Source organism: Polistes fuscatus, unplaced genomic scaffold, assembly GCF_010416935.1.
Source record: "Polistes fuscatus isolate 324 unplaced genomic scaffold, CU_Pfus_HIC Scaffold12, whole genome shotgun sequence".
NCBI lineage: Eukaryota > Metazoa > Arthropoda > Insecta > Hymenoptera > Vespidae > Polistes > Polistes fuscatus.
In genome coordinates, this window is record NW_025113020.1 from 170875 (window position 1) to 189369 (window position 18495).

General features: G+C 31.0%; 1 protein-coding gene across 1 annotated transcript; it reads left to right on the forward strand.

Annotated features, from left to right (window-relative positions):
* The first annotated feature begins 8211 nt into the window (after positions 1-8211).
* LOC122526690 (TD and POZ domain-containing protein 3-like) lies at positions 8212-9644 on the forward strand. The gene is made up of 2 exons (XM_043650232.1): positions 8212-9221; positions 9387-9644. The coding sequence occupies exons 1-2, from the start codon at positions 8573-8575 to the stop codon at positions 9545-9547; spliced, it is 810 nt and encodes a 269-aa protein (XP_043506167.1). The 5' UTR covers positions 8212-8572; the 3' UTR covers positions 9548-9644.
* The last annotated feature ends 8851 nt before the right edge of the window (positions 9645-18495 follow it).

Sequence of the window (18495 nt, forward strand, 5' to 3'; positions counted from 1 at the left end):
TAACGTCATCCTCTCTCCCTTGACCCTGCATTCCCTTTCTAGTCACCCTCGCGTACTACCCCATTTCTTCCCACCACGCCTCACCCAAACCCTTTCACGATCTCATCGCCTCTTCCCTTGGCCCTGTGATATCCTTCTCTCCCCCCCCTTCGAAGAGCCCCTGTTCAACGAAGGCATTTTCACAAATCACGAAGACGTGGGATATCCCCCGCCCCCTATAATTACATGATGATAGTTATGATACTCGACGTATGGAGTTTCGCATCACTAAGTGTTACAGAAAAGTTAATAAAGATTATGCATAATCGTTTACAAGATGTTATTCGTGCCAAAGGTGGTCATACTAAATATTAAAGACTTCAAAGTTATCCGTTCAAATACAACTATAACTATATAATCTAAAGAGTCGTAAGTCTATCCAATATTAATAATATGTCGGTAAGTTTTGTATAATATACTTATTATAATTAATAAAGTATTTCATGGCAAATGTTCAAGGACTTTCGTGAGTCACTATATGTTTTAACGAGGAAATCAGTATATTATTTTCGCAATGTTTGCATGCAGTCATTGGCCATAGTTATTCGCCGAATATAAAGGAATGCGTCGTTTGTAAAACGTTCATAAGTTGAAAAATGGTATTTATTTGATCATAACGAGTTAATAAATTATGTGTTTTTTAATTTCGTTTCGTTTTGATGGAGTAAAGTTTCAATGACAGCGTGTTTATCAAATCTGTTATAACGTATCTTTTATCATAGTACACATGAAGAACCACTTTGTGTGGCTTATAATTTATAAGTTTTGTTTTATTATCGGAAGTGATTTTATTTTTAAGAGCATTTTTTTCTTCTTTTTTGTTTAAAGTGAACTTTACTTGTTTGTCTTTGAACTCTATATTTTTCACAAGAACGTTTCTATTTATGCCTTTATTTTTTTAATAATTACGTCATCTAAGCGAATAGCGTACATTTTAGCCCTTAATTAAACACATTCAGTCGAAATTATACTATTTTCTTCTTTCATCGAACCTATTTTTTTGTAATTCGCGCGCGGAATCTCGTATTGATTTTTTCATAAGCATCCACGCATTTTAATTCGTATATTAAGCTATCCATATGGGTTTACATAATTTTACAATTTCCCGATAAGCGAGAGATCATGTAATCGTAATGAAACTCGTATAAACGTAATTAAGGTATGTCTAATATGTACATTCTTATGTAAGAGGGTTTAAAAAATCTCATTATAATTTTATCTATTTCGACCGCAATAAAATTTTCGGAGAAAATTACATACTTATCTACTTATTGGATTAGCAATTTGAAATCTCTGCGATTACGAATATTTTCCATTCTTTGACGAAACACTGCGTTATTCATTAATTTAAATAAATTTTATTGAGAATCATAATCGAATTTAGTACAAAATTTAGTAATTAAATCGATGTAAGTGTGTAACCAAAGAGATTGGTTAAATTCTAAGATGTGATATATTTTTAGACAAGTTATTTATTCTTATTGTAAGATTTTATTTTTTGTGATTCGTTTTCTATATTTCTATGCAAACCTATGACTCGTGAATCAGACAATAATCCACGCACACCTCTGTACTAACCGTGGCACCGATAATGATTTAACACTAATAAATGGAAATATTATATTAATTATATGAGAATATTTACCAAATAATTTTAGATCAATGAAGAAACTTCTGAATGCTCGTTTAACTCGTTTCAACCGTTAACCGGTGACCTCAATACAGACAATAGTAAAAATACATAATTTAAATAAATATCGATACTGATGAATTTTTAAATGATATCTGCACGATCGGAATCGATCATAACAAAAAATCGATTGTAACTAAGAAACGAGATCTATTGTGCGCGCACTAATCTATAGAGAGTTGCTAGTAACTAGCGTTCATAACCCCCACCACTCGACAGTCGAGTGAGTGCACCCTGCAGGGCCCATTACCAAAGACATTCGGTCTATTCTAACGCTGGACGCCTACGAGGACACTTGGAAACAAGATACTCGGAGACAACAAGCGAGAGGATTATTAGAGAGTCAAAGAATTTACCTGTTAAGACGAATACGTCTTACAAATATTATATCGACGGTGGTGGATCGCAGAGGCGATAATTAAGGTGATATTTATATAATCACGATACCGAGACGCAGAGGCGACAATAAACGGTGAGAGATATAATTTCTATTTCTTTCAACGTGATTACCCATCCGGGTTAATCGTGACGAGAAGCAGATCACGGACATAGTCCGTGATCCATCGTCGTCCATTGTATTTGATAACAACCAGGGTTTTTTGCCGCAAGGCTTTTTCCCTGACGAGCCAATAAAGCATTGCACTTATTGACTTAACCAAGTGTTTTATTTTATTTTAATTCACCTTTTCACCCTTCTCATAATTAGCTTAATCCAATCGCTGGAGGACTCCGCGTTGGAGGAATTTTAGCAAATACAGACATTCAGCGTGTTTTGTGATTAATGATTTACTTTTAATTTAAAATTTTTGTTTTTTTTTAACAATATTTTTGATGTTTTAAGCCAATACTACTATACTACTATTATACAACTAGTATACTTTTATCTACTTTTAGTGCATTTCAATTACAATGATAAGTTTAATAATAATTATATAATTCTATTTTCTGTTTTGTTTCATTTATACATTCTATTAAACTATAATTAATGGCCTTTAGGAAGCTTAAATTCTAGGGTTATTAAAATATAATTAAATAAATAAATAAATAAATAATACTTTGTTGTTTTTTATTGCAAACTTCGATGCGATTACATTAGATACGAAATCAAACATATTACAGAGTAATATATGATAAACTGATCGTATTATGGGAAACCAATTTTCATGACAAATAAAAGGGTTCACCTGTCAATTTTAGATTCTCTTTTATTAGTTCTTGAAATGGTGAGAACATCCAAATTTGCTCAGGATGATTTCTTATATAGAACATACTCCTTAGCTTTAATTCCGAAATGTTAAATCTATCTGCGAGTAAAAGAAGTTGAATAACATTGTTCAGGTTAATATACCATATTGCTATATCGATTAATTCCGTATTCAAATTTTCCATTTGATACATATCCCCCCCCCGTTGCTACTATTAAATTTATAAGAAAATCTTCTCCAAGTTTTTTAAAATTAATGTTGCCAGTGTTACCAAGATTAAAATATCTCAATATGACCTGAAATATCACTGGATCCATTTTCTTGATATAAATGATGTTTTCCTTACTTATAAGTAACTTCCGTTTCTTTATCAGATATTTATTTTGCTCTTATTAAATAACAAAATTACATTAATTTATTCCGTATTCACCACTGTTATCTATAACCTTCTCCCATTTTCCTGGCAATTTATAAATTCATTATTGTATATAAAATTTTAGAAACATATTTATAGATATCAGTTCGCACTAAATTTAAAGGAGTTTATCGACATACTTCATGCTTTTTATTTCATGTTGCTGTTCGCGCGCGTATCGTAAAAATTCACACTCATCATTTTTTCTTAAACGCGCCAAAAAAAAGTATAACTTCAAAAATATTGAAGAAAGATTAGACGAGGAAAAAGATAAATAAATCCGTTATTGATTTATCGTGGCGAAACTTTACAATTTCAATTATTCAAAAAGATATCATTTTTATTTATTTGTGTTATTTTTCGTATTTTGTGTCGTTTTAATATTTATAATTATGTAAATAATATATATTCTTTCTCAAAAACAAGAAAAATAACAGATATTTATAGAAAAGTATTAAACTTGTTACCGTGTACCGAAAACGGTGCACTTGTCCGTGAAACGAAATCTTCTCATAAACAGCATGTAAGGGAACGTGTTAAACGAAACGATGGATGATCGAGGACGAATTTACTATTGCTTTTCCCTTCTATTATTAATATCTGTATTATTATTATATTTTGATTATTTTCATTCAATTATTATACTATTAGGTTGGTGCATATGAAATGTCGGATTTTCCTTACATGTGAACGTTTGTCCTCCCTGTTTTCGTTATTCTTTTATTTTTGTTATAACTTCATTTATAGTCGTACTGTCGACAGCCAGAGTCACATTTCAACAAAACAGATTTTCTCAAAAATGTTTAATTTTTTAATTTTTTTTAAATTTTATAAGGATATGAATTTAATTGATATTCGTGTAATTTTTTAATATGAGTATAAACTTGGTAATAATGCTGCAAAATCTGCACGTGGTGCAGATAAACCAGGTGTTTGGGAAGAATACTGGTAACGATCGAAAAGTGCATCGTTAGTTTGAAAAACTTCGGTCTCGTGAATTTTACCTTCAAAACTAAACCCCTTCAAAGATTCAAAACGTCCGTGAATAACGATATTTAGAAACGAATTCAACTTTATTTACAAAAGAACTTCCTACTAGAATGCAAATTGATCATACAACAATATTGCGACACCTTTCTGAAATTGGCAAAGTGAAAAAAATGGATAAGTGGATATCGCACTAATTAACCGAGCGAAATAGACTGGATCGATTAAACGTATTCTCATCATTACTAACTCAATTTTTTCAAATAAATAAAAATATGAAATTTTGGCGCACCTATCTTATTCATCGGATCTTTCGCTAACAAACTTTCATTTTTTTAAACCTTTACAACAATTTGTACGTGCTTAACAATCTAAAAATGAAGACAGTTTGAAAAAATCCATATCAAAGTTTATTGATTCTGAAGATCAGAATTTCTTTAAGACCGAAATCTGTGCATTATAATGTCGTTAAGGAAAGTGTAATGAAGCAAATGCAGCATATTTTGATTAAATAAACAGCTTTTGAAAAAAAGAGATATGCAGTTTTATATATTCACTTAAAAATCCGACATTTCATACGCACCAACCTAATACAATAATTTGATAGAATTGTAAATGCACATAATCTCCCGAATCACAAATTAATTATCGTCGAATCATGTGTGTGTGTGTGTGTGTGTGTGTGTACTACTTTTTTCGTTATATTTCTAAACTGAACTATCTCTTTCCACGTCGTTCTTCTAAACACTTTATCGACTGCTAACTTATTAATCGGCATTTCGATTGCCAGCGCTTTTTGACCGCTAGCCTATTAATCGGATTTTCGATTACCAACGTTTATCGACCGCTAGCCTATTAATCGGTTTTTAAATATCGACGGTTTTCGTACAGTTGGAAAATTAGTCGATACTGGGAGTAAATATGCCTGCGAGTAAATATGCTTAAGTCGGTACTTAGTGAGTGGCAGCCTCAACTACGAGCGGTCAATAAAGTGTTAACGTAACTTTGCGTAATGCATACTGTCCCCCTCTATCCTCTATTTTCATTTCTTATCGGAATCCTAACTTTGCGTTATCGCGGATAACAATTAATCATATGACAATACTGTTATTTGTTACGTTCGGCATATGCACCTGCTAAACATACATACTCTTTTGTGCACTTATACTCACACTATTACAACACTAGAAAAAGAAAAAAGAACATTTTCTGTAGCTTTTGTTCTTGCACAAATATATACATCTTTTGAATTTCTCCTATTCTCACACAGTTTTGTATAGTATAATATTTTAATCAAAATAATACGAATATTTAGTATACAGATATTAATAATTACAGGAGAAAAGAAACAATAAATAACAGCCTTGATCGTTCTTTTTTTATCTATGACTCATTGTCTATCTGCTTCTCTTCTTATCTGCACTTCTACATTTTTCTATTCTTCACTTATCATTTAACAAATCATTCGCACACATACGCTCATATCAATCCTTTCTCTCTCTCTCTCTCTCTCTCATACATTCACGCTCGTTCGTCTCATTTTCGTCGACATTTTTTTCACGCCACAGTAACATTCGTTGTATAAAAAAAAACCATCATCTGCAGATAATTATTCCACGTGAAATATGTCTAATTCAATGTGAGTAAAAATTATTATCAATTATTTTTTTATTATTATATAAAATTGTTAAAAACTGATTTTGAAATAATATATTATTTTGATAATTTATAGAAGGTATTCAACTTCACACAACAATTGCTTGACGGCGCCATCGTCATCGGCTGATGCAATCATCGATGCACCGAATACCGCCAGCAAATTACCTCGTATTCTTACGAGAAGATATCCCCTTGCTCAAAGTTATAAAATGTATTTAGAAGTGGGAATCTGCGTGTCTCACTATTCCTCAATTCATCTAATAGGTATTGAAATCATTTTCGGCATACATCATAGATGATACGTAAAAGATAATTGATAAAATGAGAATTGACCAATCGGTCGATATGGCGATAATGTCAAATGTGTCACATACAACAAAATTCAATTGTTAACATTTGCTAGTGATTCATCATTAATATACATGCCTAGAGAAACGATGCATCAAATGAGTAATTACGAATGCTGCGTCAATAGCACGTATTTATATTTAACGGAAAATCTTGACATAGTTCAAGCAAAATATAATGAATTCGCTGAAATTTTAAAGCAATTTAGCCATGGTAAACAATCGATATATATTAATTACAGTAAAATAATTATGGCATACAATAAATTCGATAAAAGTTCAATTATCGATTGCGAATTAGCAGTCATATGTAGCAAACAAATGATGTTGGAAAATTAGAAATATTTTAATATTATTTATTGCGGAGACGAGACATTTTCTTGCTAATCGTACCCGGTGGATAGGCCGCATTAACATTTTCCTTTTCTTTTCATCAGAACTGAAATCGTTCATTTTCATTAAAAACCGCTTTAAACGCCTCGACGATCATTTAACAACTGCGTGATATCATGACAATGACCGTTAATTATGACATATGAAAAACGAGATATCTCGTCGTTCGTCCGTATTGTGATAATCAACATTTTGCACGAATTTTTATAAAAATATAATTTATTGGAAATATATATACTATTTATAAAAATATTCGATTAATAAAGACATATTAAATAAGGAATAAATACATTTATAAAACATCATTTTTAATATCTAATTGATGAAATAAAATTTGAATGAGTTAATATTTGAAGAATAGTTATTTAACATCGTAATGCCAGTTACAAAATATTAACGTTTCCACAAATGGACAACGTATTAATTTGTTCATGTTAATTTTAACGCTGAAAATTCTGATGTACTCATCAACTTTTTATGTGAAGATTTAATGCTTTCAATAAATAATGACAGAACAGTTTCTACAATCCGATATGGTACCTCAATTGATGCTATATTTATACAACATTTAGAAAACGTTTATTGTAGACAATTTGTATCATATTTTAGCTATCATAAGTCTCTTGTAACTCACATGCTTATTGAATCACAATTATACCAACTAATGCATGTGAAATAATTCATTTTCAACATTTATAAATTGTTTATGTAATAATAATATAGTAATAATAGTATTTGAAGTTATTTTTTATTATGTGAATAATCAACCAGGGGTTTAATGCCACAAGAGTTTTCCCTGACGAGCCAGTAAAGTATTATACTTTGTATTGGCTCAACCAAGTGTTTTATTTCATTTTTTAAATAAACACTTCTTCTTCCTCGTCATATCTTATCACAATCGCCAGATGACTTCATGTTGGAGAAATTTGCGCACGATACAATGATAAATAGCTTAGATTATACTTATTAATTAAACCTTTATCAATTGTATTTAATATTTTAATTTTATTATTTTATCGTCTTTTTTACAAACGTTGAAATGAAACGTTGAATTCACACGCGGGATACAATTTTCGGAGTTATTTTTGAGGTTATTGAGGTTATATTTTGTTTTGTTATGCAAAATCAGTATAACTTCTTACGTGCGTGCATAAGTACACACACCCGTGTTAAATCTAATATAGATATCTAGTTTATCACCGAAGAATATTCATGTGTCAATTACGTCGCAGAGTATGTAAATAAAACCAACCGTGGTATTAGCAACCTACAACGTCATTTTCATCGTAAGAAATTACAATATAATTATGTCCTTTATGTTGTGTGTCAATATGGTAGAGTGTGGGATGCGAGCACCTCCAAGCCAAACACTTAAATAGGCATTCGTGAGGAGATTGGACGGTGGGCCCTGGATAGCTCAATTGGTTAAAGAGCAGTCGCCCGGAAAGCGGAAGATCCGGGTTCGAGTCCCGGTCCAGTCAGTCCAACGGCCCAATTTTTTCACGAATCCTACAATATAAATTAGCTAAAAAGGTCGAATGAACGGTCCGGGATAGTTTGTTCGTTGTTTAAACAAACTTCGATTAGATGTGCATACTCTCTTGCTTCTACTTTTTACATTATCGAAAACCTTTTCCGCTATCGATAGCCCCTCTTCTCCACGCACCACGTATATCTAAAGGACGTTGGACTATATCCATATCCCATTGATTTTCGTTTGACGACAGTTTATTCGCAAAAGTTAGTGCAGTTTCGAGTACGGAAAATATAATATAGAAGTGATCACATCTCTTAAGTAAAATAAATATCGAAGTAATAGTGCTTTTACGCGTAAAAAATGTCCAATGATAGAAGAAAAAATCGTTTATTATTTGATAATAATATTGAAGATATAGAAAATATGAAGACAATATTTGAATTTCAAGTTCGAATTTCTGCTGATGTTGAACAATATAAATCTCCTGAATTTGTATTACAAGGCACTGATTTACGTTGTCGTGTAAAATTAAAAATCACAATTAGAACTATAACTTTTTCTTTATTCGTTGAAGACGATTCCAAAAATTTCTATGTTGATAAACTACGGTTTGAAGAAATTTTATGGTTTAATAAAGAGCGCAATTACAATGTAAGTGTAAAAGTCAATAAAGAAAATCCAACAACATCCGTCGATTATTTCTATGGAACTATGGATTTTAATTGTAAAGTAACTGTCACGTATAGAATAAAAAATAACGAAAGTATAAATGACGAAAATTTAACAATGCGCTCTAATCTGCAATACATGTATGAGGACGAAGAATTTACGGACGTGATAATAAATGTCGAGGGAGAAGAATTTTCTGCCCATAAAGCGTTACTTGTCGGAAATCCTGTATTCGCAGCAATGTTACGAAATGATATGCGAGAAAGTAAGGAAAACATCATTTATATCAAGGAAATGGATCCAGCAGTATTTCAGATCATATTGAGATATCTTTATCTTGGTAAAACTGGCAAAATTAATTTTAAAAAACTTGGAGAAGATTTTCTTATAAATTTAATAGTAGCAACGGATATGTATCAAATGAAATATTTGAATACGGAATTAATCAATATAGCAATAGGGTATATTAACCTGAACAATGTTATTAAACTTTTCATACTCGCAGATAGATTTAACATTCCGGAAATAAAACAAAAGAGTATGCTCTATATAAGAAATCATCGTAAGGAAATTTTTGACTCCTTACCATTTCAAGAACTAATAAAAGAGAATCAAAAATTGACAGGAGAACTCCTTTCATATATCATGGAAAATGGTTTCCCATAATACGATCAGTTTATCATTTATTACTCTTTAATATGTTTGATTTCGTATCTAATGTAATCGCATCGAAGTTTGCAATAAAAAACAACAAAGTATTATTTATTTATTTATTTATTTAATTATATTTTAATAACCCTAGAACCTAGGCTTTTAAAGGCCATTAATTACAGTTTAATAGAATGTATAAATGAAACAAAACAGAAAATAAAATTATGTAATTATTATTAAACTTATAAGTTAATAATAATAAGATAAGATCATCTGAGTGGAAGAGATGTTTGCAACTCAAATCTGAGACAAACATTTTCTCTTTCCTGTATATATTTAAAAATTAAGAAATATTAAAAAAAAAATTTGAAAACAGATAGAAAAAAATTATTAAAAAAGACTTCGCCTATGAAGAATCGAACACTAACTAACGTCACAAGAATCGAGAACGCTACTACTTACGCTAGTACGCCACTTGATAGACGGTTGAATTTAAGATAATATAAATACGTATGCAACAAAAATCAAAACTAAAAGTATTTTTCTTAAAATTGGCTGGACATTAGGCAAAAATATTTTACCGCGACAACACCCAAAAGTATAGAACTGATATACCAAAGCTCGTTAAAATCCGTTGGTATTTCAGTGTAAGGTCCCATTGTAAGAGTCACTGATATGCAATCATAATCTCAGAGAAACGGCTCATCAGATTGACAAGAAGATATTATAAATAAAAACCATTATTGATGATAAAATGATCAATCCAAGTATCTGATGTAGGAGTGTGATTTTAACATTAAATGGCACAATACATAAGTCATGGCTTTTACAGAAATTATTTAAATAAATGGATTCACGAGAATCACGTAACAGGTTAATATTTAAATCACCTGTTATCACAATATTTTTATAATGCATAAAAAACTCATCAAAATCTTGTTCAAAAATATCCAATAATTCTGTGTTAGGCAACCTGTAAATTACAGAAATTAAAACGTTATTACGAATTGATGACCATACTTCAGCAATCGTGTACTCGGGAAAAGCATCTATTTGATTTGATGAGCAAGCAACAATAAGATAAGATAACGTAACGTAAGATGCGTACAAATAATAAAACACCTCCACCATGACGACGCTTGCTATCATGTCGATGTAAATGGAACATCGGAAGCTATATTTGAGAATCCGCAACACAACTGGAAAGTCAAGATTCTGAGACAGCAATAATGTCATGATTAGTTTCTCTAAAAAATTCACGAAACTCATCTCTCAATATGAGGAATAAGTGATTGGTCATTTAAGTGATATATTTTTAAATTAAAAGATGATCCAGCAATAATATTACGTTGCTGAGAGCCGATATTACAATAATAATCACAGAGATTAGGAATATTTGATAAATCTGTTGACGGAAAAATTTTCACAGGTTCTGATCCATTTGGAAGGTCAACGCAAACAGAATTAGCCGTAATCCAAAAATTTTTTGCTAATATGAGGAAACTTCTTATTAATATTCTGTCGCAATTTTTATAATGACGATGAATACCGCTTATTCACAAAAACTGGCATTTTTTGCGACCCATTGATGATTAAATTAGCTGAAACATCGCTTTGTTTTTTCTTGCAGGCAATAAACTTGTCAACCAAATTTGAAGAATGACATTTTATAAGAATATCACGTTCACGAGAAGAGTTTCCTTTAACATTTTTCTTCTTTTTGTTTCCAATACGCTCTATCAATAGGAAACTATTAGTACTCAGATCAGGAACCTCCAAAATTTTTCCAAGCTTAACAACTGCAACTGTTAAATTCTCTGGAAGTTCAAGCTATGGAAGTTCAGAAGTAACAAATTGATCAAAGAGTTGTTTCGATTCCATAAATAACAGGCGCGTTTCTATCTCTTGAATAGCTTTTAATTGAGAACTGGTCGATTGGCCAACTGTACAAGTTAAATCTGACGATTACGCAGATTCAATAGCACTAACTCGCTTTTCCAAGACATTGTAATCTTCACGTAGAGAAGCACAATCAACAGATATACCATCCAGTTTAGTAGACTGATCTGTGAGTTTAGCATCAGTGTCATTTATTTTACTTAAATTTATATTAATTTCACCCGGAACAGAAACTAAATGATCGTTCTTCACTATACATATGGGACTTTTGCTAAAAACGAAATCTTTAACTTCAGATCTCGAATAGAGGGCACATCTAACCTTAGCACAGACGAAGTGAAATTTATGTTTAGAAACATCTCGAGTCATAGCAGAAGCTTCGTTGGCAATTGGCCGAATACAGATATTACACCACTATGTAGTTTTATCAGGCATAGTGTAGGTAGCAATGTTATGGTAATAATATAATGTGACTATAATATACACTGAATATAATATATACAATGGCTACAAACCAACGGCCAGAAACTCAAATTTAAGGGTTTTTAACAAACTAACAAAACAAAAAACTCAAATATTTATAGATAAAATTAAAAACATACTATGAATAACAATGAAATAATATAAACATTATTTTAATTGTAAATATATAATATATAAATAATTAAAATATAAATTATTATTACTCTATTATTTAACACTTTATCGACCGCGAGCCTATTTATCAGCTTTTCGTTTGCCAGCGCTTTTCGACCGCTTGCCTATTAATCGGCTTTTAGCTATCGACGGTTTTCGAACAGTTGGAAAAATAGCCGGTACTGGGAGTAAATGCGCGCGCCCCTAAGCCAGTACTTAGTGAGCGGCAGTCTCAACTGCGAGCCGTCTCAATAAAGTGTTAATATATAATTAAATATAAATAATAATCAATCAGATAATAAATAATTATATATAATAAATATAAAAAATTTATTTTGATTATTTTTGATATAATTATTGTTTTTATGTACGGATATATATAAAAATGAAATTTTTATGAGTGTGCTTTTTGCAGGTAAATTTTTAAGAAATGATTCTGCCTCACGTAAAATAACTTAAAAAAAATTGTAATTAAGAAAATGCGTATCTAGATATAAGAATTTTGAACACGTGCTTTTTTTAACTATTTAAAAATTGTATTTTTAAAATAAGTATTTTGTCTTTTAAATTTGTTTGCTATCTGCATAATTCACACTAATGATTTTGTACTTTTTATATTGACATATAATACTGAGTGTTTATATTATAATTTTTTAAATTTAATTATTTATTATTTTGTTTTGTTATACGTCAAAAAAGTGTAACTTCTTACGTGCATACATAAATACACACACTCGCGTTTTTTACGAAGTATTGACGTGACATACTGGAAACATTTATCTTCTTTCGACTACAATATGAGATAAGTGGACTGAGCTCTCTTCCGCTTGGTAATGAAAACAACGGATAAGCGAAAACAAAATTATGTACCAAAGTGAATAAGAAATAGTGAATAAATCCTATATTTGTCATATATTTTAATATAGTGATGAATTTTGTTAAAACAACTATTGCATACGTATGGCTTATTAAAACAATCATTACGAACAAGTGTCACCCTTTTTGTGATATTTCCTGCGGTTTTCCTATTATAATTTACACATAACTAATTACCACGCCGCATGTACCGTTATTGGTGCACGACTCAAAAATTGCTGTAAACATCATTACGTCACATAGGGCAGTAGTATTACCATCAATTACTTTCAGATGAAAACTTATCAAATTAAAAAATTCAGCTTAGCGTACTGTGGGGTTGGAGAATATTTGAGAAATGTAAATATAAGTATTTCATGTTTGTGTGGGTCTTCATCTGCCATATGTGTAATGGTATGGGTGTGAATGGTTGAAAGGAATGAAGGAATGCATCGGTTGAGGATGGGAAAAGGGACCGTTGCGTTAGACAAGAGTATTTTTTTAGGTTGTAAGGTTACACCATCTGGACTTATCGCCTTTGTGTGGCCACGTCGAAGTCTCTCGAACGTTCCCGATTTGAAAGTGCAGGGAGAGGCCTTTATTCGTGATCGGGAATCATCGGGAAGTTTCCAGAAAGAATGCCGGAAAATGACGAGAGACGATGGAGGGGATGTCGGGTATAAATAGGGGACGGAAAGGACTGGGGAGGGCGGTCCGTAATAGTTTTGTTGAAACGACTAGTGTGTGATGTAATAGAAAAGACGGAAGACGACGGGGGACGGCGAAGGGACAAAAGACGACGATAGGCGACGAAGAGTCGGGTTCGGGTGTTCTTCGCTAATTAAAACGGTTGTCTTCGGACGTAAAGGGTTACACCTGATATATCGTGGCATTAGACTATTGGTTTAGATTGTAGATATAGCCCAGTCAACGCGGGCCCACCACGGAACTTTCTTACTAACAGCTTCAAAATTTGATCTAAGGGTAAGTTGACGACGCTGAATCGAATGGTGCTAATTATAATAAAGTCAGCAACCGTGATCTTGGGGAAAAAGGGTAAAAAAGGGTAAAATATAGCCATATCTTAGAATCTAGGCATTTAATCGAAAAAAGTTGCAAACAAAAGTTGTAGAGAATTGAAAAATACATAAAAAATGTTCTATGAGTTATCTTCGTATTTTCAAAAATAAGCGCATAAAATTGGATTGAAGATGGGAACAAAATTGTAAGAGTGGGAGAAAGCAAGCTTATCCCTCCGTCGCGTTTTACACGCGAGCGAGCTAGTATGCGTGCGAGCGTCCGTGTGCACTAATACACAAACGAAGGATCTTCGGCAATCTTCGGGACTCTCGGTCTTGAATGCAAGTGAGAGTGAGAGAAGAAACCGATATTTCCCTTTTCTATTTGTTTAGGCGATAACGAGTATTATTGTCCTTGGGAGCGTTCTAATATTTCTCTTTTCATATATTTTCTTTCGGTAGCAAGAATTTTACGTCTTGGCCATCGAGCGTCGTGCGTTTTGTATACGAGTGCGAGTGAGAAAGAAAACCGATATTTCTCTCTTTCTATTTTTTCTTTCGGTAGCGAGAATTTTTCGTTTTGGCCATCGTGCGTCGAACGTTCTATATATCTATATATATCGGCGTATAAGCGCGGCACTTTTAAATCGAATCTTGATGCTTATGGCACGCCATTTCTTTATTTATTGTCAAAAATAATGAACCTTGAGTAAAAAAAAAATAATTCATTTTAACAGAAACTATTATTATTTAGTTGAGAGTAAAAATAATGAATTAATTTTGTGTCTCGCCATAAAATTAATTAGAATAATTAATTGATATAAATTCGTTGCCTCACAAAAATTTATTTGTATATCAAATTGAATACGTATTCTCTTTAAGACGAAATTTAAAATTTAAATATTTTTCCTATTAAATTATGTATTTTATAAAATTTTAAATTACTGACTTTTTGTCTCGTAAAAATTTATTAGTTTATCAAATTAAATACATATTTGAAAAAGAAGAATTTTATAACCACACATAAAATTAATTCAAGATATATATGACAGGATATTCTAAAAACGTGGAATTTATTTTTTGTCTATACATAATTTTAATTCATTTTTATTATGTTATAAGAAAACAGTAATGCATTCTGATTCATCTTCGAAGTCTTAAGAATTGTACGAAATAAATTGAGCTATTATCAATTGGTGCGTTAGCGTAAGTAGTAACGTCTTCGCTTCTCGCGCTGGGTATTTAACGTTCGATTCTTCGTGGGGGAATTATTTTTTTTATAAGTTTTTCTATCCTTAACAAGGAGACAGTCAGTGAGTCCAACCTCAGATTTTTTTCAAATTTTGCACTAACGATATAAAATTTATTAAGAAATCAACATTATTACGCGAGTAATAAAGTTACTAATTATAAATTAAATAATATCCAATAAATAACAAAAATTAATTTTTAACGTGCCGAAACGAGACATTTTTTAGGATGATATTTACAGGATGAATTTGTAATTTAAATAATAAATCTTCCTTTATTTGTGCAAGATGTAAAAAAATTTATTGCTTTTAATTTTTTTGTAATAATTTTAATTGTTTTCTATATATAATTAGAAATTAGGAAATGTAAAAACAATTTATATAACCTAAGGATAGAAAAACTTATAAAAAAATAATTCCCCCACGAAGAATCGAACGTTAAATACCCAGCGCGAGAAGCGAAGACGTTACTACTTACGCTAACGCACCAATTGATAATAGCTCAATTTATTTCGTACAATTCTTAAGACTTCGAAGATGAATCAGAATGCATTACTGTTTTCTTATAACATAATAAAATGAATTAAAATTATGTATAGACAAAAAATAAATTCCACGTTTTTAGAATATCCTTTCATATATATCTTGAATTAATTTTATGTGTGGTTATAAAATTCTCCTTTTTCAAATATGTATTTAATTTGATAAACTAATAAATTTTTACGAGACAAAAAGTCAGTAATTTAAAATTTTATAAAATACATAATTTAATAGGAAAAATATTTAAATTTTAAATTTCGTCTTAAAGAGAATACGTATTCAATTTGATATACAAAATATTTTTGTGAGGCAAAGAATTTATATCAATTAATTATTCTAATTAATTTTATGGCGAGACACAAAATTAATTCATTATTTTTACTCTCAACTAAATAATAATAGTTTCTGTTAAAATGAATTATTTTTTTTTACTCAAGGTTCATTATTTTTGACAATAAATAAAGAAATGGCGTGCCATAAGCATCAAGATTCGATTTAAAAGTGCCGCGCTTATACGCCGATATATATAGATATATAGAACGCTCGACGCACGATGGCCAAAACGAAAAATTCTCGCTACCGAAAGAAAAAATAGAAAGAGAGAAATATCGGTTTTCTTTCTCACTCGCACTCGTATACAAAACGCACGACGCTCGATGGCCAAGACGTAAAATTCTTGCTACCGAAAGAAAATATATGAAAAGAGAAATATTAGAACGCTCCCAAGGACAATAATACTCGTTATCGCCTAAACAAATAGAAAAGGGAAATATCGGTTTCTTCTCTCACTCTCACTTGCATTCAAGACCGAGAGTCCCGAAGATTGCCGAAGATCCTTCGTTTGTGTATTAGTGCACACGGACGCTCGCACGCACACTAGCTCGCTCGCGTGTAAAACGCGACGGAGGGATAAGCTTGCTTTCTCCCACTCTTACAATTTTGTTCCCATCTTCAATCCAATTTTATGCGCTTATTTTTGAAAATACGAAGATAACTCATAGAACATTTTTTATGTATTTTTCAATTCTCTACAACTTTTGTTTGCAACTTTTTTCGATTAAATGCCTAGATTCTAAGATATGGCTATATTTTACCCTTTTTCCCCAAGATCACGGTTGCTGACTTTATTATAATTAGCACCATTCGATTCAGCGTCGTCAACTTACCCTTAGATCAAATTTTGAAGCTGTTAGTAAGAAAGTTCCGTGGTGGGCCCGCGTTGACTGGGCTAATACTTACTATTCTATCTCTTATTATTTTCAAACATTATACCTGTTTAATCACTAATAAATATATACTATTACTATAAAATATAATTCTTACATATAAAATAATATAATGTAATTGTATTACTTACAGTCAAATGCAATTAAAAATGAACACTTTCTATGTACGATATCCATAGTGATCAAAATGAAAAAGTAATTCACACTGGAGAAATTTTTAATGCTCGCTGTATGTTATATACGTTATATCAATACACATGAATTTTAAGTCTCATAATTACTATCGTGGAATAAATGTATAAAAAAAGGAACAAGTTTTGAAGAAATATACATATATATATATAATTTAATCGCGATATTAATCGCTCTCATTACTTATAAACATGATAAATACCACATATTGATTTTTATCCGTTAGTAATTATTTGTTTTACTCACACATAGTTCCTCATCCGTTATTTATTGTTCATATATAACAGAATTGCTGCTTACAGATCTGTATTTAACATGAAAATCGTTGTTTTTCGAATTTTAGATAGAAGCTTGGTTTTCTGAAGACAAAATTATCGATTCTTGCAACGAGCGTTAATCAAAAATCAATTAATAAAGTATCATTCATGTATGTTAATAATAACGTAAGTTAGAATACAAATTGTTCTTCAATCTCCAATAAACGTTAAATTCCAAGCATAATTTCCATTGACGACAAAATAATTCAAATTAACATCAATTTGTTGGAGCAGAAAATTATTATATATATACATTTGAGAATAATTATTTTATTTAAACTATAATAATTCGACGTTTTTTTCCATTAATAGTTAAACAATTGATTAGTCTTTCAATTTTTCGTATATTAGCTCCGTCTTACAAAACCTACATCATTCAGGTTATAATCATAGTAACGAATTGTATTTCCGCTTTCTACATAACATTTTCACGCGTCACTTACTTTCTTAGTTGTTTCATCAAAAACGCAATAATCTGTAGTAAAAAGAAAATCTTCTAGTTCAACAAATAAATTCCTTTGGACCGTCAACACCAGGATTACCGTTTACGATAAAAGTTATACCCCGTACTAAAATATATATTAAAATTACTATAACCTTTCGAACTAAATTTTAATCAACTGTAGGATTCGTAAAAAAATTAAACCGCAAGACTGGCTAGACAGCGACTAGAACCACGGATCTTTCGCTTTCTTTGTTGCAAAATTCAACACGAACAGTAATAACCTACATACTTGGGAAAAATCGTATTGGTTGGGATTTCCATTGACCTGATTTCTTAATTTTTATACAAAAGTTTCAATTTCGTGATAATTTTCACGACAACTCAATTGTACGATGGTTCCACTCAAAACAGAAGATTCGCAAGATACCAGTTGACCATTTAATTTACAATCAGCATCATTTGATGCTGAAGTCAATGATTTGCACCGTATTTCTATTATATAATATTAATGTAGAATTATTAAGGAAATAATAAAAATATTAAAGAAAACAATTCGTATAGATATTGATATATATTTTCTATCT

Coding starts and splice junctions, on each gene's coding strand:
- LOC122526690 (XM_043650232.1), top strand. CDS start 8,573: ATGTCCAATGATAGAAGAAAAAATCGTTTATTATTTGATAATAATATT. Junction 9,222..9,386: donor ATTGAGATATCTTTATCTTG/GTAAAACTGGCA, acceptor TCATACTCGCAG/ATAGATTTAACATTCCGGAA.